At 36.2% G+C, this 23,379-nt stretch overlaps 1 protein-coding gene across 1 annotated transcript; it reads left to right on the forward strand.

The window, feature by feature from the left end:
• The first annotated feature begins 16,910 nt into the window (after positions 1-16,910).
• On the forward strand, positions 16,911-18,079 carry LOC121593425. Its single transcript, XM_041915760.1, has 2 exons — positions 16,911-17,896; positions 17,974-18,079. The coding sequence occupies exons 1-2, from the start codon at positions 17,009-17,011 to the stop codon at positions 17,977-17,979; spliced, it is 894 nt and encodes a 297-aa protein (XP_041771694.1). The 5' UTR covers positions 16,911-17,008; the 3' UTR covers positions 17,980-18,079.
• The last annotated feature ends 5,300 nt before the right edge of the window (positions 18,080-23,379 follow it).

Below are 23,379 nucleotides of genomic sequence, written 5' to 3' on the forward strand. Positions count from 1 at the left end.
TTAAGACAAAAAGGATCACGAATTTCAGTGGACATGCGACAAATATAACCAAGACTTTTGTTGGCCTTGTTGATGACATAGTCCGTGTGCTCCTTGAAAGAAAGACTCGGGTCAAAGAAGACGCCAAAATCCTTAGACAAGGACGCACGGGGAATAGGGGCATCACAGACACTATAAGCATGAGTTATACTTGTAGAGGATCGGAAGAAAGACAAGACAGAACATTTTTCAGGACATAGGACTAAACCGTTAGAAGCACACCATGTAGAGAATTTACAGAGCCAGGATTGAAGGACTAGACAATCAGCTGTAGAAGATACAGGAAGAAAATTTTTTACGTCATCCGCTTATAGCAAGAAGCCGTTAGGAGGAAGGATCGAAGTACAGTCATTGAGGAAGAGAATGAACAGTAAGGGACTAAGGACACTACCTTGAGGGACACCCGAAGAACTAAGAAAACATTCAAAGAAAGAGCCACAGATTTTAACTACATATGAACGATTCTCAAGATAGGAGTTGAACCACGGCAATATAGAGCCACCGAAACCTAGTTTTCGAAGCTTAGCAACAAGTAATGATAGAGGTATACTGTCAAATGCCGCTTTGAAATCGGTATAGACAGTGTCTACTTGCTTACCACTAGACAGGTTATGATATAGAGAAGACAAAAAACACATTAGGTTGGTGGACACTGAGCGATGGGGCATAAAGCCGTGTTGTTCCGTAGAAATATATTTTTTTACACAAGGCATTACAGATAAATGGACAATTGACTCGAGGATTTTAGAACACGCACAAATAATAGAAATGCCTCTGTAGTTTGATGCCAGTGTGCGGTCACCTTTCTTATAAATGGGAACAAGCCAAGCTTGTTTCCATTGAATAGGAAAAATCCCTACACTAAGCGAGCGAGAAAAAAGACGAGTGAGAATAGGAGTGACGAGTGAGAATAGGTACTGCCATAGGGGCCTGGTGAAAACGAAGTTTTAAGTTTGGATAAAGCGGATTTTACTAGGCTTTCACTTACAACGACTGAAATAAGACGTGTAAGACAAGCCTACGTCCAAAGGAACCTTAAAAGAACTAGGATCGACAAATACACTAGAGAAATGTTTGGCAAACAGGTTACATATATCAGGATTGGACGTAGCAAAGGACAGATCAAGAAACAGGGTGGATGGAAGGCTAGCAGAGCCACGCCGAGAGTTCACAAAACGAAAAAATGACCCAAGATCAATAGTAAGGCCCATTTGACGCCGGGCGTAGCGACGATACAGATGGCGATTAAGAAGACGATAAGCCTTAGCCGCATATATATATATATATATAGCCGGTCTCATGGTACAGTCGTCAACTCGTACGACTTAACAACATGCCCGTCATGGGTTCAAGCCCCAAATAGACCGTGCCGCCATACGTAGGACTGACTATCCTGCTATGGGAGGAAATCAATAAGTCACTGAAAGCCAACCCCACAAGTGTGTTGGCAGGCCTTGACCGGCATCGGTTGTTGAGCAAAGAAAAAAAAAAAAATATATATATATATATATATATATATATATATATATATATATATATATATATATATATATATATATATATATATATATATATATATATATATATATATATATATATATATATATACAAAGATTGTGTAAAGTATTATTTAAACGGCAGGAGCGTTGAGCGCGGTTTTTGTCCGATTTTAATAGAAGTAAAGCTCTGTTCGACCACTTAGGATTAGGAGCGGGTTTAAGGAGAGGACAGCAGGTAGGGAAGGCGGAAGTGATTACATTAGTAAACGCTGCTACGGCTTGATTTATGTCACAGTCAGCATCAATAAAGGACCAATCGGTATCGGCTAATGTACGATGAAGCTTTTGGTAGTCCAGTTTCCTAAAATTGAACATACGAGCCGTAGGTTTTCGTTGAGAGGATGCAGGGCGAGAGTGCGTAAGGAGCACGCTTGTCTCAAGAGCAGGATGATGATTGTCTAGCGCGACGAGTGGAACAGGTGAAGCTATGACGGGGAGCAGCGCTCCAAGAAGGCAGCATTGGCAAATAGAAGGTTCAATTGTCTTCCGCGTAAATTTTTTATGCCAGATAATTGCAGCAAACCGTTTACCGACATTCCATCAAGCAGAGAAACATTTTCACGAGATACACCAGTAGGAATGAAGTGATTAACGCACGATGCCAACGGTTGCCAGGAAAGTGATGGTGAATTAAAATCACCAAGTAACACCATAAGATCATTTGGTTTAAGTTTGCCAGCAACGAAACTAACACTCTCATGTAAATCGTCAAGGACTACTTCGGACGAACGCAAATCGGGTGGGATGTAAACGGCGCCGATATAGATTGCAAGGTTTTGAAGCTTAACAATTGTCCAAACAGACTCCAGCGAGTCGAACGGCAGTGATAAAGTTGACGTGTTCAGCACAGAAGAGCAGGCAATGAGTACACCACCACCACGGCAACGGTTACTGTTGAGAGAATTTCGGTCGCAGCGATAGATGACATACGCATCCTCCGAGATAAGAGAGGACGGAATTGAGCCATCGAGCCATGTTTCAGTTAACATCAACACATCCATATCAAGCTCAGATAGAGAGAGGCGTAACTCGTCTAGTTTTGTGCGCAATCCTCTTACGTTTAGATAGTAGATGTTTAGTCGATCGATCGAAGGGATGAGAGAGCGAGATGCGATGGGCGTGCTCTTGCTGCAAGTTGTTAACGGCGGAAGAGAGCCAGACGGATTGTGTGTAATAGATGCAGGGTTAGCTTCCAACAATTCGGGTAAAGTCGGTAGTTCATGAGAATCTTCAACCGGATCAGCCGGTTTACGCTTGCTGAAAGTACTGCGTATAAGGCAAGCTCATAGGACCATGATCGGGCGAAATAGTGAAATCAGCGTTTCGCAGTTGTGTCGTGTGGTTGATAGAAGGTGGCGATGAAGGATGATCCGATTCACGAGTAATAGGCGCAGAAGGTGCATGGGATGCTGCAGTAGTGGGTCGCCAAACATTGACGGAGCGGGGATTAAGGTCGATGAACTCCTTAAAAGAGATCCCGCGAGGCCAGTTGAAGCAGCCAAAGCAATAGCCCGGTGCGAATCCGGTACACCAATTTTAAAAGATACGTAGGAGCGTAGAAAGCGTAGAAAGCGTAGAAAGATCCCGGTCGCGTCGTACAAGGCTATATACCAAGATGTCGTCTGCCCTTATGTTAGAACAGGGCATTTCACGGATCGCATCAATCGGAGTATCAGAAGCAATACGGGAGATAAAGACCCAAGTACGGGGTGGGCGTTCAGGAACGGTCGTAATATTATTGCAGGACAACCCTGTACCCGATGAAAGCATAGTGCGTGTAACGGTATTGGTAGGTGATGGGTCGGGAGAGCGATCCATCAATCGACGTTTGGAAGGATTCTCACCAACAGCTTGATGGGTGAGCTTAGAGGCTGCAACTGGATTCGTGGTCGTTGAGTGCGTAGCAGGAATCGCGGAATGGTGAGCACTCGATGTAGTAGTATGCGTGGCAAGATGAGAGTTGAGCTTGTTCATTAGTGAGTTGAAGGAAGTGAGAAACTCACGGTGCATGAGATCAAGCCCCTTGATGCCATGCTTAACTTCATCAAGCGTTGTGAGTAGTGGAGCCTGTGAGTAGTTGCGTTCCATTGAGTGAGAAGCAGTAAGTGATTTTTAAGGGAATTGATGATCCTGATTCCTGTTTCATCAAAGCTATCTCGTTTCTAAAACAATCCAGTGAAGAGGAAAGTTCAAGTCGCAAGCCAGCTGATGTCGCCTGCACAGAACGTGAGGTATCGCGGAAATCGGACTGCAACGATTCAAACAGGTAAGCAGCATCACGAGAAAGGCCGTGTAGTGAACTTGTCATCACTTAGTGCCGTTCCAAACTAAGACGGATTGTATTTGCACTTTTATATAAACTCACTTTATTTTTGCCACTTTACTTAAACTTAATAGCGTGGTTGGCTTCTATTGATTTGCGGACTAAATTTTGCGCGGCGGACTGGACTGCGTGATTTTTTTGATACAACAACTCTCTTCTAGCTACGCGCGAGCTTCCTTTTATACGAAATAATTACATTGCGCTTATGGGCATATTTAGCTTATCCGCTCCGTTATGCATGATTACAATTTATTATCCTGCTCTATCTATCGCATTATGCGTACGTGACTTTTTGCGTACATTAGGTAACATCGTCCTTCCATGTGTATTATCCTACTGCGCATTGGATGAACTCTATTAAATTTTCCCTATTTATCTAGTTGGTTCGGATTAGAACATATTGCACTTTTATGTCTAATATTTGTGTGCATCTAATTACAGTAATTTATGTTCTGATAATGTTTAATCTAAAATTTTATATTTGTAAAAACTATTTCTTTTGAGTGTGTGTGTGAGTGTGTGAATACGATCACGCCACTTATCATGCTATTTCATTCTATCATTAGCTGTTTCATTCTAGCCTTAGTGCGGTTTGTGTCTAGGATGTAATGAATTTACTGCAGATTATTATAGCGGATGTTATACTAATAATTGTGTCTTTGCTATTCTAATCTAATTCTAATTTGCTAAGTCTAATAGTGTCGGGTGTCGAACCTATGCTACACCTCCCCCGTTTTTGTGAATAACGTAAGATTGAGTGAATGAGCGAAAGAATTGCGTTATTCATTTAGTTCTTGATTAATCTGTTCTTATGTACTGTTGTAGTCTTTTGCGTATGACTATTCTTGATTGTACATTTGGATCTTTAATATTCGTAATTATAAATGGACCTAAGTACAATGGATCTAATTTTTTCTATTTTCATTTTTTAAGTATACCAAGTCTCCTATGCTTACATCTATGGGATTTATATGCTGATTTAATTCTTTTTCTCTTTTTTCTTTTTCTATAATTATGTTCTTACGTGCAATCTCATTGGACTTTTGTAGTTTAAATTTCATTTCATTGTAATATTGTTCTATATTATAAACTGGATCGATTTTATGTTTATAAATTTCTTGTGGTAGATTTGCTGTTCTACCGAAAACTAATTCAAACGGAGTATATTTTGTTTCTGTATGTGGTGTTGTATTATAAACAAACTCATAAAATTTTATCCAATCATCCCAATCATCGTGATGTTCATTAGTAAATGCTCTAAGGTATTCATTTAAGCTTCTATGATTACGTTCTAGAGCTCCAATTGTTTGTGGATGATATGGCGTTGAAAATGTTTGTTTTATTTTTAAAATTTGGGCTATTTACCTAACACCTCATTGTTATATTCCAATCCTTGGTCTGATCTAAGCTCTAAAAAGCTTCCATAAGTCAAGATAATATGTTCAACCAATGCTTTCGCAATCGTGTTTGCTTCTTTGTTTTTAATTGGAATGATCACTATATATTTTGATAGGTCGCATTGAATCGTAATTGCATATCTGTTGTTATTTATTGTTTTGGTAATGGACCAACTGTGTCAATTGATATGATGGTAAATGGTTTTGCTGGAGTTGATGTGATTATAGATTTTTCTTTTGTGTGCTAATTTACTTTGCTGACTTTGCATATTTCACATTTCTGCACGTAACTTGCACGTAACCACGTAGCAAGATATACTTCATATTAAATATTATTCCATTTAAATTTTTCACGAATTTTTAAATATAATCTGTATTGCCCTATATGACCTCCTGTGGGTATGGCATGATATTCTTCCATTATTTTCAACTTTTCTTTCTCACTTGTTATCCATTTAGGTGGATCAAACAAATTATCTCGTAACCGAAAATTGCTGTGTCTACTATTTCCTTTATGGTTAATTGAGAGTAATATTCGAATAATTTGTCCTCAACTGATATTGCTAACTTGTCTCGGTTAAATTTCTTAGCAATTTGGCATATATCTAGAAGAGCAAGTTCTATTTCTTGACTTCCATTTTGGCCTTTAGAATTGTTAAGAGGGATAACCCTTTTTCCAAGTTGCTTATTATAGTTGTGACTACATACTTTGATTTCTATTCCATTTCTTTTAACTTCTGACTTAATTTTCAAAATCTTATTAACTTCTGACGGTCTATCTGTCTTCCAAAATACTTGATTAGTTACTTCTTCTTTATTTCTTCCAGCTGTTGGTGTATCCTTTACTTTCTTTTGCGCCTTTACCATTGCTCTTGTGTTAACTACCATAATTGAATTGTTTTTAATGCTTTTAATATACTCCTCTTTAGTTTTTGGGATCAATTCTTTCAACTCATCTGAATTGTACACGATTCGTGATAATGCGTCTGCTGCAACATTACTTTTTCCAGCTACGAATTGTATGGTGAAATCAAATTCTTCCAGATCTAGTCTAATTCTGGTTAATTTGACGTTGGATTTTTCATACCAAAGAGATAAACCAGTGGTCTATGGTCTGTTCTGATTGTAAATTTCCGTCCATAAACATATGGTTTAAAATGATTTACTGCCCAGTGTATAACTACTAATTCTTTTTCTATTATACTCTTATTCTTTTCGCCTTTAGTAAAAGTTTTACTTGCGAATGCAATAGGAAAATCTTGCCCATGTGTGATTTGGGAGAGAACTGCTCCGCACGCAAAGTTTGATGCGTCTGTAGTTGTAATAAAATCTTTGCTAAAGTGTGGGTATTTAAGAATGGTTGGAGATAGCAGATGCTCCTTTAATGAATCAAATGCTGTTTGTTGTTCCTTTTTCCATTCAAAAAGTGTGCCTTTCTTTAATAAATCATTTAGTGGCTTTGCAATTTTTGCAAAGTTTTGTATAAATTTTCTGTAGTAATTACAGAAAGCTACGAATCTTCTAACTTCGTCTGCGTTAGTTGGTATAGGAAACTTTCTTATTGTTTCGAATTTGGTTTCATCAGGGTATATTCCCTGGTCCGTTATTTTGTGTCCAAGATATGTAACATCTGATTTAAAGAATTTGCACTTTTCTGGGTTCAATTTAAGATTGTAGTATCGTAATCTATTAAATACTTGTGTAAGATTTTCTATATGATTTTTCATTGAGCTTCCTATTACTATAATATCATCGATATAAATGAATGCTATTTCAGGTGTGAGGCCAGCCATTGCTATTGCCATCATACGCTGAAAACTGTTAGGACTTATGTTTAGTCCAAAAGGCAGTCTTGTGAATTGATAATGTCCTTTTGGTGTAGAAAATGCTGTATATTTTCGCGATTCTTTTTCCAAAGGGATCTGATAAAACCTGACATCAGATCTAGAGTGCTGAAATATTTTGCATTTCCTAATTGGTCTAATATTGTGTCTATTCTCGGAAGTGGAAACTTATCTGGTAATATCTTTTTGTTCAATTGCCTAAAATCGACTACTAATCTCCATTTCTTATCGTTTCCTGTTTTCTTGGGGACAAGCAGAATTGGTGAATTGTAAGGGGAAACGGAGTTTTCTATTATATTATTTTCTAACATCTTATTTACTTGCTGATCTATTTCTTTGCTTTGCGAATGAATTTGTTTATAGTTGGGTATATATGTAGGAATATTGTCTTTAGGAGTAATTGTTTGCTTATAAAAAATATTAGTTGTAATTGGGTCTTCATTTAAACAAAATAAATCAGAAAATTTATTTACTAGTTTACTTATTTCTTGACTAATAATATCTGGATAATTTTTTAAATTGATTTTGCTTAATATTTCTTTAACTCTATGCATATTTGTTTTAGTTTCTGCTACTTTATAAATTTCAAAGTTATTAATTGGCTCTATTGTAGGTTTGAAAATTTCGTGTTAATAATAGTATCTTTTTCAGTAGTATTAATAAATTTTATACATGGATTATTCTTGGAAACTATTGTATTAGCGCAAAATATTCCTGTTGTTATTTCCTGTGCATGAACTACTGAATCTTTTTTTAAATTCTTTAAATCTATTTTATGAATAATTTCACTTCTTGCTGGAATTAAGAGTGAATTGTCTTCTATAGGATGAGATATTGAGATTCCATTGATATCAAAATTTAACAAATAATATTCATAATCTATCTTACATTTATATTTTGTAAAGAAATCTCTTCCTAAAATTCCATCGGCTTCTATTTCTATAATATCTGGAATCAAGTGAAATTTATGACTAACTGTTGCGTTGTTAAATATTAAATTTGAACTAATTGTACCATAGGTAATTAAAGAGTTATTAGTAATTCCTGTAAGTCTAACTTTGTTATTGCTATCTATCTCATGCTGAGATCTAATTTTTCCTATTTTAAATAATGAAACTGCTGCTCCTGTGTCTATAAATAATGAACTATACTTATTTGCAGCTTTTTCTACTTTAATTGTAGTTGAATTATTGGCAGATAATTCAATGTCATTACCGGCAGCTGTTCTATTCCTGCCGGGCTTGGCCTAAAAAATTATTCTGTTCCTCTTCTTCTTCAGCTTCAGTAGTAAATATTCTACGAGCTTGTTGATTTGAGAAGTTATTGGGCTGTGTATTTTGTCTTCCAAATTGATTATATTGTCTAGGGTTCCTATAGAAATGTCTATCTCTGTTTCTATTTGGGGTATATGTATTTGGGTTCGTTCTATTTGAATTTGGACTTTCATAATACCTCCTGTTAGTTCTGTTTTGGAAGTTTGGGTTCGAGTTATATCTATTATAATTTATTGTTTTGCTGTTAGGAAATCTTTTGAAATTATTTGTGGAAAAATTTTGGTTTCTATTAAAGGCTAAAACTTGATTTGAATTATTGTTTTCGATTTCATTTTCTAATACCTTTTGTGTAGCTGCTGTAATTGTTGGGTACTGTCCGACTTTAAGTAGAATTTTTGTTTCAGAGTTGGAAATTTTTTCTTTAAGTGTGTCAACTCCAACTTTAACAGCCATTTTGTTTGCTACTTCTTCGGGATTTTTTTGTTCTAGATAAAGTCCTTTTAATTTGCTAGTTAAGATTTCGACCTCTTCACAAATTTTAGTGGTTTGTCTTGCTTGGATAGTTTTTAATTGGTTGATGACTTTTTCGGGATTTGTTTTTTCTTCACATCTTACTTTTATATTTTCTAGAATTTCATCGATGTTGTCCAGATCTCGTGGTAATCCTATTCTGGCTTTCCCTGTTATTCGTGTTTTGATAAATTTTACCAGCATTACCTTTTGATCATTGGAGTAATCTCTTTAAGTAAGTTTACAGAATCTATGAAAATGTCAAGATTCTCTTTTGATCCATCATATGTTTGAACAAGAGATGTTGCAATTTTAATATAGAAATGCGCCATTTTTTCTGTTTGAGAATCGTTTGTCATTTGGTAATTGTTTATGCGAAAACTCAATCGCTGAAAAGCATTCGTTGGTTTCACTGTTAATTTTGTTTAAATACTCTTCACTTATGGCTTCTCCGAGCTCTATCAAATCCGATTGTATGGATGTTAATAGTTCTCTAGCCAAAATTTTATATTTACTTACAGTACAAACTCTAAATTCTTTGGTAAATACTCTAATTTATGTTGTATTAACCTTAACTGGAATAATTTATCCTTTAACTTACTCATTAAATTCGATCCATTAAATAATAACGACAATCATAATAAATAACATAATTAATTAACGTTAAGTCCAATAAAATTATTTCGCAAAAACTATAATTGTTCCTATTTTTTTTATATTTTTTTTATTTACTTATTTTTTTATAAATTTATAATATATATAGATATATATATATATATATATATATAATATATATATATATATATATATATAATATATATATATATATATATATATATATATTGTAAAGTTTGGAAAATGTATGTACGTGTAAACGCTACTTGATGTCACGGTACGTGTACATTAGCATTAAGTTATTTTTGACAGCTGCCATTAGAACAGATAAAAAGTGAACGAACAGAATAAAAAGTGAACGATTCGATCCATTAAATAATAACGACAATCATAATAAATAACATAATTAATTAACGTTTAAGTCCAATAAAATTATTTCGCAAAAACTATAATTGTTCCTATTTTTTTTTATATTTTTTTTATTTACTTATTTTTTTTATAAATTTATATATATATATAAATATATATATATATAATATATATATATATATATATATATATATATATATATATATATATATATATATATATATATATATATATATATATATATATATATATATATATTTTACTATATATATATATATATATATTGTAAAAGTTTGGAAAATGTATATACGTGTAAACGCTACTTGATGTCACGGTACGTGTACATTAGCATTAAGTTATTTTTGACAGCTGCCATTAGAACAGAATAAAAAGTGAACGAATCAGGACGCCAAATCGAAGTGACTACAATTTAATCGATTTTACATCTCAGAAGTGGGGTAGTGAGCCAAAATGTCCGTAGATGACCAGAGAATGACTAAGGATGAGATGCTGTGCGCACTCCAGTCGGCCGAAATAACCGTGCCATGTACGGCAACACTGATGCAGATCCGTGCTCTCTATAAGGAAGCGTACCCTATCTCGCAACAAAATGGCGATTCCAACGACACCATGTGCAACGCAGCCATTACCGAAAGTAAAGAAGAGAGCGTCACCCAGATCATGAAAACTGATGTGATCAAAGAAAACGACGAAGCTGCAGCAGAAATTGTGCTCCTAAAGCAAAAATGTGAGATACTTGAACTGCGGAACAAATTAGCAGCGCTTGATAGCCAAAGTCGTGAATACTCCAATACAGCTAGATTGCTTCATCCGGAAGAGGTTAAGCAGATTATTCCGATGTTTGGAGAGGGTGCCAGTTTCTTGCAGTGGATAAAAACGGTAAAACACAGTGCTGAAGTTTATGGTTGGACCGACCAAATGACATTGATGTACGCTAGCAGTCAGCTAACTGGTGCTGCAAAGGAGTGGTACAGTGGTTTCCGGCATTCTGTAACATCGTTTAAAGAATTGCCGAAGGAATGGGAAAAGCTTTCCCAGACACGCATAATGAAGCTGCTATTCACAAGAAGCTGTTGCATACATTCAAAAGGAATGATGAGTCCTACGCCGCCTACATCTTTCGTGTGCATGCCCTTGGAACAACTGGGATCGTGAGTAACGCAGCGATTATAACATACATCATCCGAGGACTATCGCGCGATCCCATGTATGACAACTTAGTGGCGAAAGAATATCGTGATGTGTATGATCTGATTGATCATGTAAACCGATGCGAGATGCATTACCAAATGCGTGAACCACCGTCATCCCCCACTCGTCCACAACCTTCAAGCCGTTTTACATCGATGCTGAAAACCAACACCAAACCAGCCAATGGGCGAGAAGAAATGTGCAATGCTACAATTGTTCGAGTTTCGGCCATTTTTCCAACCAGTGCCGAAAACCACGTCAGTCTGCCCAACTATGTTTCTTGTGTGGAAGCCCTGATCACAAGAAACAAGACTGCCCGAACGTTGCCCAGAGGATGCCTGCCGCTATATTTGCACCGTGCGATCAGCAGAGTTTCCAACATCAGTCTCCGGCATCACGATTGCCTCAATCCGGTGGCAATGATTACTCACATCTGAACCTGTCGATGGCTGCTGCAGCAGAAAACAATTACGGAGATGATAATGGAAATCAAGTGACTGGTTCAGGAGCTAGGATCGATCCAATTCAGGAGGTAAGTGTCGCATTGCTGAATGATAATGAATTAAGCGCAACGCAATCACGTGTGTTTTGTTTGTTTGATTCTGGCAGCCCTAAAAGTTTCATCAGTGAACAACTTGTGCCAAACATCAAACATACTCCTCAATTTTCGGGATTCTGTGGATTAGGCAACCAGCAGCTTACATCTTTGGGCCATGTGAACATTAGAATAAAATTTCGAAATATTAACGTTTCCCATTCCTTTATGATACTGCCAAAACAACAAACAGCATGGCCCTTGATTGCAGGAAGGGACTTATTAAAAAAGATGAACATCCATTTACATTACCTTTGTTATCGTTATTCTCAAGACAATCTGATGAACTTACTAAAAGAAAATAAATCTACTCTTGCAACACACGTGAAAGCGCGCCTTAATTCATTGGGGATTTTTAAAACTAATTCGAAGGATGAGGCAGACATTTGGACGCAATCTATTTTCCAATCAGACCAGAAAAGATACGATAGTGTTGATGAACATAATCAGACCAACGATAGTGGTACGGAGGCTGAGAGTATTTTGAGGACTTTTTCAGAGTTATGTGCTATTGATATTAGTAAGGAAGCGAACACATTGGATATAGGAAACGAATTGAGTGAAGACCAGATGTGTCTGATAGCTTCATGTGTGGAAAATAACTATCTTCAGCCCTTAAATGAAACTATTCTTGAATCACAACATTCAATGAAAATAAGTGTTACAAATGATACTCCAATATTCTGTAAACCTAGGCGGTTGTCTTTTGCCGAACGCAATCAGGTTCGTGATATAGTTAAAAATTTATTAGAAAACAAATTATTCGACCCAGCAATTCACCTTACGCATCTGCTATTGTGTTAGTACGGAAGGAAAATGGTGAGGTACGAATGTGTGTTGACTACCGTCCGTTAAATAAGATAACAATTCGTGATAACTATCCAATACCTTTGATTGACACTTGCCTCGAACACCTAAGCGGTAAACGGTATTTCACTCTCTTAGATCTCAAAAGCGGCTTTCATCAAATTAAGATGCACGAAGATTCTATTAGTTACACTGCCTTTGTAACACCTGACGGACAGTATGAATATCTGAAAATGCCATTTGGGCTAAAAAACGCTCCATCAGGATTTCAAAGGTTCATTAACTCAGTACTGCGAGAATTCATCGACGAAGCCAAACTAGTCGTCTATCTTGACGACATAATCATAGCGTCAAAGACGTTTCAAGATCATTTAGAAACTCTAGGTGCTGTTTTAAAAACTCTTAGGAAGAATGGATTGGAACTGCGTATTGACAAATGCAAATTTGGGTGCAGTAACTTGGATTACCTTGGTTACTACGTAAACTCAAAGGGAATTCAACCAAGCAACTACCACATTAAGGCTATCCAAAATTACCCAGTGCCTAAAACCTCAAAGGAAGTTCAGCGTTGTCTTGGTTTGTTTTCCTATTTTAGACGATTCGTCCCGTCTTTCTCGAACATTGCAAAACCTTTGAGCAATCTACTTAAAGAAAAAGTGTCTTTCCAATTTGATGAAGCATGTATGAACGCATTTAATGAATTGAAAACCAAATTAATTAATGCTCCTGTGTTGGCAATTTATGATCCTTCTCGAGAAACAGAACTACATTGCGATGCCAGCACAGTTGGATTTGGCTCGGTTTTACTTCAAAAGCAAGATGATGGGAAATTCCATCCAGTGGCATATTTTTCGAAAACTGCTTCTTCTAGTGAGTCCAATCTTCACAGCTACGAGTTAGAAACTTTGTCAGTGATTTACGCCTTGAAGCGTTTTCATGCATATGTGCATGGTATCCCTATAAAGATAGTAACCGATTATAATTCCCTAGTGGAATCTTTGAAGAACAGGAACTGCTCCGCCAAAATTGCAAGGTGGTCCCTGTTCTTAGAAAACTATGAATACACTATGCAGTATCGCCCTGGAACAGCAATGGGTCACGCTGATGCACTTAGTCGCTCCAAAATGGCAGGTGCTGTTGACGAGTGGGATCTCGACATTCAGTTGCAGATAGCTCAGGGCCGAGATCCTACATTAGTTCAACTAAGAACCGAACTAGAAACAAAACCAATTCCAGGGTACACACTACTGGATGGTGTGATATATCGTCAATCCCCTGAAAGCAAATTGCAATTGATCGTTCCAAAGAACTGATAAAAAATGTGATCTGATGAAAACATGACATAGATTTAGAGTGCTGAAAAGTGCATTTCCAATTGGTCAAAATATTGGTACTATTTCTCAGAATTGCCTTATCTGTATACTTTTTCTGTTCAATTGCCTAAAATCGATTTGTACTACATCTCCAGTTCTTTTCGATTTCCTGTTTTTGGGGACAAGCAGAATTGGTGAATTGTAAGGGGAAACGGAGTTTTCTATTATATTATTTTCTAACATCTTATTTACTTGCTGATCTATTTCTTTGCTTTGCGAATGAATTTGTTTATAGTTGGGTATATATGTAGGAATATTGTCTTTAGGAGTAATTGTTTGCTTATAAAAAATATTAGTTGTAATTGGGTCTTCATTTAAAACAAAATAAATCAGAAAATTTATTTACTAGTTTACTTATTTCTTGACTAATAATATCTGGATAATTTTTTAAATTGATTTTGCTTAATATTTCTTTAACTCTATGCATATTTGTTTTAGTTTCTGCTACTTTATAAATTTCAAAGTTATTAATTGGCTCTATTGTAGGTTTGAAAATTTCGTGTTAATAATAGTATCTTTTTCAGTAGTATTAATAATTTTATACATGGATTATTCTTGGAAACTATTGTATTAGCGCAAAATATTCCTGTTGTTATTTCCTGTGCATGAACTACTGAATCTTTTTTTAAATTCTTTAAATCTATTTTATGAATAATTTCACTTCTTGCTGGAATTAAGAGTGAATTGTCTTCTATAGGATGAGATATTGAGATTCCATTGATATCAAAATTTAACAAATAATATTCATAATCTATCTTACATTTATATTTTGTAAAGAAATCTCTTCCTAAAATTCCATCGGCTTCTATTTCTATAATATCTGGAATCAAGTGAAATTTATGACTAACTGTTGCGTTGTTAAATATTAAATTTGAACTAATGTACCATAGGTAATTAAAGAGTTATTAGTAATTCCTGTAAGTCTAACTTTGTTATTGCTATCTATCTCATGCTGAGATCTAATTTTTCCTATTTTAAATAATGAAACTGCTGCTCCTGTGTCTATAAATAATGAACTATACTTATTTGCAGCTTTTTCTACTTTAATTGTAGTTGAATTATTGGCAGATAAATTCAATGTCATTACCGGCAGCTGTTCTATTCCTGCCGGGCTTGGCCTAAAAAATTATTCTGTTCCTCTTCTTCTTCAGCTTCAGTAGTAAATATTCTACGAGCTTGTTGATTTGAGAAGTTATTGGGCTGTGTATTTTGTCTTCCAAATTGATTATATTGTCTAGGGTTCCTATAGAAATGTCTATCTCTGTTTCTATTTGGGGTATATGTATTTGGGTTCGTTCTATTTGAATTTGGACTTTCATAATACCTCCTGTTAGTTCTGTTTTGGAAGTTTGGGTTCGAGTTATATCTATTATAATTTATTGTTTTGCTGTTAGGAAATCTTTTGAAATTATTTGTGGAAAAATTTTGGTTTCTATTAAAGGCTAAAACTTGATTTGAATTATTGTTTTCGATTTCATTTTCTAATACCTTTTGTGTAGCTGCTGTAATTGTTGGGTACTGTCCGACTTTAAGTAGAATTTTTGTTTCAGAGTTGGAAATTTTTTCTTTAAGTGTGTCAACTCCAACTTTAACAGCCATTTTGTTTGCTACTTCTTCGGGATTTTTTTGTTCTAGATAAAGTCCTTTTAATTTGCTAGTTAAGATTTCGACCTCTTCACAAATTTTAGTGGTTTGTCTGCTTGGATAGTTTTTAATTGGTTGATGACTTTTTCGGGATTTGTTTTTTCTTCACATCTTACTTTTATATTTTCTAGAATTTCATCGATGTTGTCCAGATCTCGTGGTAATCCTATTCTGGCTTTCCCTGTTATTCGTGTTTTGATAAATTTTACCAGCATTACCTTTTGATCATTTGGAGTAATCTCTTTAAGTAAGTTTACAGAATCTATGAAAATGTCAAGATTCTCTTTTGATCCATCATATGTTTGAACAAGAGATGTTGCAATTTTAATATAGAAATGCGCCATTTTTTCTGTTTGAGAATCGTTTGTCATTTGGTAATTGTTTATGCGAAACTCAATCGCTGAAAAGCATTCGTTGGTTTCACTGTTAATTTTGTTTAAATACTCTTCACTTATGGCTTCTCCGAGCTCTATCAAATCCGATTGTATGGATGTTAATAGTTCTCTAGCCAAAATTTTATATTTACTTACAGTACAAACTCTAAAATTCTTTGGTAAATACTCTAATTTATGTTGTATTAACCTTAACTGGAATAATTTATCCTTTAACTTACTCATTAAATTCGATCCATTAAATAATAACGACAATCATAATAAATAACATAATTAATTAACGTTTAAGTCCAATAAAATTATTTCGCAAAAACTATAATTGTTCCTATTTTTTTTTATATTTTTTTATTTACTTTTTTTTTTATAAAATTTATATATATATATATATATATATTATATATATATATATATATATATATATATATATATATATATATATATATATATATATATATATATATATATATATATATATATATATTGTAAAAGTTTGGAAAATGTATATACGTGTAAACGCTACTTGATGTCACGGTACGTGTACATTAGCATTAAGTTATTTTTGACAGCTGCCATTAGAACAGAATAAAAAGTGAACGAATCAGGACGCCAAATCGAAGTGACTACAATTTAATCGATTTTACATCTCAGAAGTGGGGTAGTGAGCCCAAAATGTCCGTAGATGACCAGAGAGTGACTAAGGATGAGATGCTGTGCGCACTCCAGTCGGCCGAAATAACCGTGCCATGTACGGCAACACTGATGCAGATCCGTGCTCTCTATAAGGAAGCGTACCCTATCTCGCAACAAAATGGCGATTCCAACGACACCATGTGCAACGCAGCCATTACCGAAAGTAAAGAAGAGAGCGTCACCCAGATCATGAAACTGATGTGATCAAAGAAAACGACGAAGCTGCAGCAGAAATTGTGCTCCTAAAGCAAAAATGTGAGATACTTGAACTGCGGAACAAATTAGCAGCGCTTGATAGCCAAAGTCGTGAATACTCCAATACAGCTAGATTGCTTCATCCGGAAGAGGTTAAGCAGATTATTCCGATGTTTGGAGAGGGTGCCAGTTTCTTGCAGTGGATAAAAACGGTAAAACACAGTGCTGAAGTTTATGGTTGGACCGACCAAATGACATTGATGTACGCTAGCAGTCAGCTAACTGGTGCTGCAAAGGAGTGGTACAGTGGTTTCCGGCATTCTGTAACATCGTTTAAAGAATTTGCCGAAGGAATGGGAAAAGCTTTCCCAGACACGCATAATGAAGCTGCTATTCACAAGAAGCTGTTGCATACATTCAAAAGGAATGATGAGTCCTACGCCGCCTACATCTTTCGTGTGCATGCCCTTGGAACAACTGGGATCGTGAGTAACGCAGCGATTATAACATACATCATCCGAGGACTATCGCGCGATCCCATGTATGACAACTTAGTGGCGAAAGAATATCGTGATGTGTATGATCTGATTGATCATGTAAACCGATGCGAGATGCATTACCAAATGCGTGAACCACCGTCATCCCCCACTCGTCCACAACCTTCAAGCCGTTTTACATCGATGCTGAAAACCAACACCAAACCAGCCAATGGGCGAGAAGAAATGGTGCAATGCTACAATTGTTCGAGTTTCGGCCATTTTTCCAACCAGTGCCGAAAACCACGTCAGTCTGCCCAACTATGTTTCTTGTGTGGAAGCCCTGATCACAAGAAACAAGACTGCCCGAACGTTGCCCAGAGGATGCCTGCCGCTATATTTGCACCGTGCGATCAGCAGAGTTTCCAACATCAGTCTCCGGCATCACGATTGCCTCAATCCGGTGGCAATGATTACTCACATCTGAACCTGTCGATGGCTGCTGCAGCAGAAAACAATTACGGAGATGATAATGGAAATCAAGTGACTGGTTCAGGAGCTAGGATCGATCCAATTCAGGAGGTAAGTGTCGCATTGCTGAATGATAATGAATTAAGCGCAACGCAATCACGTGTGTTTTGTTTGTTTGATTCTGGCAGCCCTAAAAGTTTCATCAGTGAACAACTTGTGCCAAACATCAAACATACTCCTCAATTTTCGGGATTCTGTGGATTAGGCAACCAGCAGCTTACATCTTTGGGCCATGTGAACATTAGAATAAAATTTCGAAATATTAACGTTTCCCATTCCTTTATGATACTGCCAAAACAACAAACAGCATGGCCCTTGATTGCAGGAAGGGACTTATTAAAAAAGATGAACATCCATTTACATTACCTTTGTTATCGTTATTCTCAAGACAATCTGATGAACTTACTAAAAGAAAATAAATCTACTCTTGCAACACACGTGAAAGCGCGCCTTAATTCATTGGGGATTTTTAAAACTAATTCGAAGGATGAGGCAGACATTTGGACGCAATCTATTTTCCAATCAGACCAGAAAAGATACGATAGTGTTGATGAACATAATCAGACCAACGATAGTGGTACGGAGGCTGAGAGTATTTTGAGGACTTTTTCAGAGTTATGTGCTATTGATATTAGTAAGGAAGCGAACACATTGGATATAGGAAACGAATTGAGTGAAGACCAGATGTGTCTGATAGCTTCATGTGTGGAAAATAACTATCTTCAGCCCTTAAATGAAACTATTCTTGAATCACAACATTCAATGAAAATAAGTGTTACAAATGATACTCCAATATTCTGTAAACCTAGGCGGTTGTCTTTTGCCGAACGCAATCAGGTTCGTGATATAGTTAAAAATTTATTAGAAAAACAAATTATTCGACCCAGCAATTCACCTTACGCATCTGCTATTGTGTTAGTACGGAAGAAAAATGGTGAGGTACGAATGTGTGTTGACTACCGTCCGTTAAATAAGATAACAATTCGTGATAACTATCCAATACCTTTGATTGACACTTGCCTCGAACACCTAAGCGGTAAACGGTATTTCACTCTCTTAGATCTCAAAAGCGGCTTTCATCAAATTAAGATGCACGAAGATTCTATTAGTTACACTGCCTTTGTAACACCTGACGGACAGTATGAATATCTGAAAATGCCATTTGGGCTAAAAAACGCTCCATCAGGATTTCAAAGGTTCATTAACTCAGTACTGCGAGAATTCATCGACGAAGCCAAACTAGTCGTCTATCTTGACGACATAATCATAGCGTCAAAGACGTTTCAAGATCATTTAGAAACTCTAGGTGCTGTTTTAAAAACTCTTAGGAAGAATGGATTGGAACTGCGTATTGACAAATGCAAATTTGGGTGCAGTAACTTGGATTACCTTGGTTACTACGTAAACTCAAAGGGAATTCAACCAAGCAACTACCACATTAAGGCTATCCAAAATTACCCAGTGCCTAAAACCTCAAAGGAAGTTCAGCGTTGTCTTGGTTTGTTTTCCTATTTTAGACGATTCGTCCCGTCTTTCTCGAACATTGCAAAACCTTTGAGCAATCTACTTAAAGAAAAAGTGTCTTTCCAATTTGATGAAGCATGTATGAACGCATTTAATGAATTGAAAACCAAATTAATTAATGCTCCTGTGTTGGCAATTTATGATCCTTCTCGAGAAACAGAACTACATTGCGATGCCAGCACAGTTGGATTTGGCTCGGTTTTACTTCAAAAGCAAGATGATGGGAAATTCCATCCAGTGGCATATTTTTCGAAAACTGCTTCTTCTAGTGAGTCCAATCTTCACAGCTACGAGTTAGAAACTTTGTCAGTGATTTACGCCTTGAAGCGTTTTCATGCATATGTGCATGGTATCCCTATAAAGATAGTAACCGATTATAATTCCCTAGTGGAAACTTTGAAGAACAGGAACTGCTCCGCCAAAATTGCAAGGTGGTCCCTGTTCTTAGAAAACTATGAATACACTATGCAGTATCGCCCTGGAACAGCAATGGGTCACGCTGATGCACTTAGTCGCTCCAAAATGGCAGGTGCTGTTGACGAGTGGGATCTCGACATTCAGTTGCAGATAGCTCAGGGCCGAGATCCTACATTAGTTCAACTAAGAACCGAACTAGAAACAAAACCAATTCCAGGGTACACACTACTGGATGGTGTGATATATCGTCAATCCCCTGAAAGCAAATTGCAATTGATCGTTCCAAAAGAACTGATAAAAAATGTGATTAGAAGCACTCATGAAAGCATAGGCCATTTAGGTGTTGACAAGTGCTGTTCACAAACCGCCAAACACTATTGGTTTTCAGGTATGAAAAATCAGGTACAAATTTCATTCAGAATTGCCTTAAATGTATACTTTTCTCTGCTCCCTCAAGAAAAAACAAGCGCAATTTGTACAACATCCCCAAAAGTTCAGTACCTTTCGATACCCTTCACATCGACCATTTTGGCCCATTACCATCCATAAAATCTAAAAAGAAATACATTTTAGTGGTGATCGATTCTTTTACTAAATTCACAAAACTTTACCCCACCACTACGACCAACACAAGGGAGGTTTGTTCTGTGTTGGGACAATATTTTAACTATTATAGCCGTCCCAAACGAATAGTGAGTGATCGTGCAACTTGTTTTTCATCTCAGGAGTTTAAAACGTTTCTCAGTGATCGTAACATAATACATGTTCAAAATGCCGTTTGTTCCCCTCAAGCCAACGGTCAGGTTGAGAGAGTTAACAGAGTAATCAAACCCATGTTAAGCAAAATTACTGATTCCGTGGATCATGCAGATTGGTGTTCCAAATTATCTGAAGTCGAATATGCGCTGAACAACACAACACACTCGTCAACGTATTTTGCTCCTTCGGTTTTGTTATTCGGTGTCGAACAACGTGGTACCATTATAAACGAATTCAAAGAGTATCTAGATAACAAAAACGAACCTTCTAGAAATTTAGAAACTATTCGTTCTGAAGCTTCTGAAAATATAAAAAGATCACAGGAAATCAACCTGATTCAGTTTGGCAAAAGACACAACCCAGCGGTAGAATTTGCGGAAGGGGATCTTGTTGTTATTCGAAACGTCGATAATTCAGCAAATTCTAACAAGAAATGTATTGCCAAGTTCAAAGGTCCTTACATAGTTCACAAACAACTTCCGAACGACCGTTATGTAATTCGAGATATCGATGGTTTCCAACATACTCAAATCCCATATGATGGTATACTTGAGTCTGATAAGCTTAGACATTGGATTACGCCAGATGCTGACCTTGCCCCAGAATTATGTGATGCGACACTACATGATGAGAATGTTTAACGAATTGAGGACAATTTATTTGTCAGGATAGGCCGAGTTGTAAAAGTTTGGAAAATGTATATACGTGTAAACGCTACTTGATGTCACGGTACGTGTATATTAGCATTAGGTTATTTTTGACAGCTGCCATTAGAACAGAATAAAAAGTGAACGAATCAGGACGCCAAATCGAAGTGACTACAATTTAATCGATTTTACAATATATATATATTTTTTTACTGAATATTCATATATATCCCATAGTGTTAATTTTGCAATACCTGACTTAACGAAACTTATCGTTTGCGTGTTCTACGGCATGCACGATGTGTAGTTTAACAGCTGCTCGATGTGTATACTGCGATGGCGTCGTTGACTGCTTCCTCGCGTATTGTTGCTCGCGTTCTATCGTTCTTAACACTTTCCTCGTGTTGTTCGTTGTGGAAGTGCTGCTGCTGCTGCGATTATGGGATTGTTCAGTTCGGTTTCACTTAGCGCACTTAGTTTCACACTTTCTTGTGCACTATTCTGATTAGTATTCCGGTTCGGTATTTATGTGTCACTGCATGTGTAATTGTTGTTGCTTTTAATTCACATTTGATTTCATTTTTAGCACTGTATTGGTGATGTTTCGGGATATTCATGCAGTTTCGGGTGAGTTTTTTCACAGTTGTTGTATCACGGAACTAATTTGTATTGGTGTCACTGCACATTATTGCATCTCACTTTACGACGCGTATCGGCTTTTGTGTTTATAAGTGTAATGTGATCTAAACGTACATCTATGCCGAATACTTTAGTGTTTGTGAGCTTAGTGTATATGTATTGTGCATAATAGTGTTTACGACGAATTTGCACTCGCGATTGTTGCGATACTTTTTACACATACCTTCGTCCGCTTTTCGCGCTATGGTATTTTTGTTTTCAAAATATAAATTTTACCATAGTGTTTACATACCGTGTCCAACGGGATTTTTATAACCTGCAGCCTTTCGTTATGCTTACTTCAGTGTTTTGTTCGTATTCCTTTGCTTTGGCTCTGTGTCACGGTCGCCATGTAGTGAACTTGTCATCACTTAGTGCCGTTCCAAACTAAAGACGGATTGTATTTGCACTTTTATATAAACTCACTTTATTTTTGCCACTTTACTTAAACTTAATAGCGTGGTTGGCTTCTATTGATTTGCGGACTAAATTTTGCGCGGCGGACTGGACTGCGGGATTTTTTTGATACAACAACTCTCTTCTAGCTACGCGCGAGCTTCCTTTTATACGAAATAATTACATTGCGCTTATGGGCATATTTAGCTTATCCGATCCGTTATGCATGATTACAATTTATTATCCTGCTCTATCTATCGCATTATGCGTACGTGACTTTTTGCGTACATTAGGTAACATCGTCCTTCCATGTGTATTATCCTACTGCGCAATTGGATGAACTCTATTGAATTTTCCCTATTTATCTAGTTGGTTCGGATTAGAACATATTGCACTTTTATGTCTAATATTTGTGTGCATCTAATTACAGTAATTTATGTTCTGATAATGTTTAATCTAAAATTTTATACTTGTAAAAACTATTTCTTTTGAGTGTGTGTGCTATTTCATGCTATTTCATTCTATCATTAGCTGTTTCATTCTAGCCTTAGTGCGGTTTGTGTCTAGGATGTAATGAATTTACTGCAGATTATTATAGCGGATGTTTTACTAATAATTGTGTCTTTGCTATTCTAATCTAATTCTAATTTGCTAAGTCTAATAGTGTCGGGTGTCGAACCTATGCTACACCTCCCCCGTTTTTGTGAATAACGTAAGATTGAGTGAATGAGCGAAAGAATTGCGTTATTCATTTAGTTCTTGATTAATCTGTTCTTATGTACTGTTGTAGTCTTTTGCGTATGACTATTCTTGATTGTACAATTTGGATCTTTAATATTATATAATTATTATTATAATAAATGGACGTAATTATAAATGGACCTAAGTACAATGGATCTAATTTTTTCTATTTTCATTTTTAAGTATACCAAGTCTCCTATGCTTACATCTATGGGATTTATATGCTGATTTAATTCTTTTTCTCTTTTTTCTTTTTCTATAATTATGTTCTTACGTGCAATCTCATTGGACTTTTGTAGTTTAAATTTCATTTCATTGTAATATTGTTCTATATTATAAACTGGATCGATTTTATGTTTATAAATTTCTTGT

This window comes from Anopheles merus, chromosome X (assembly GCF_017562075.2).
Source record: "Anopheles merus strain MAF chromosome X, AmerM5.1, whole genome shotgun sequence".
NCBI classification, from domain to species: domain Eukaryota; kingdom Metazoa; phylum Arthropoda; class Insecta; order Diptera; family Culicidae; genus Anopheles; species Anopheles merus.

Coding starts and splice junctions, on each gene's coding strand:
- LOC121593425 (XM_041915760.1), top strand. CDS start 17,009: ATGTTTGGAGAGGGTGCCAGTTTCTTGCAGTGGATAAAAACGGTAAAA.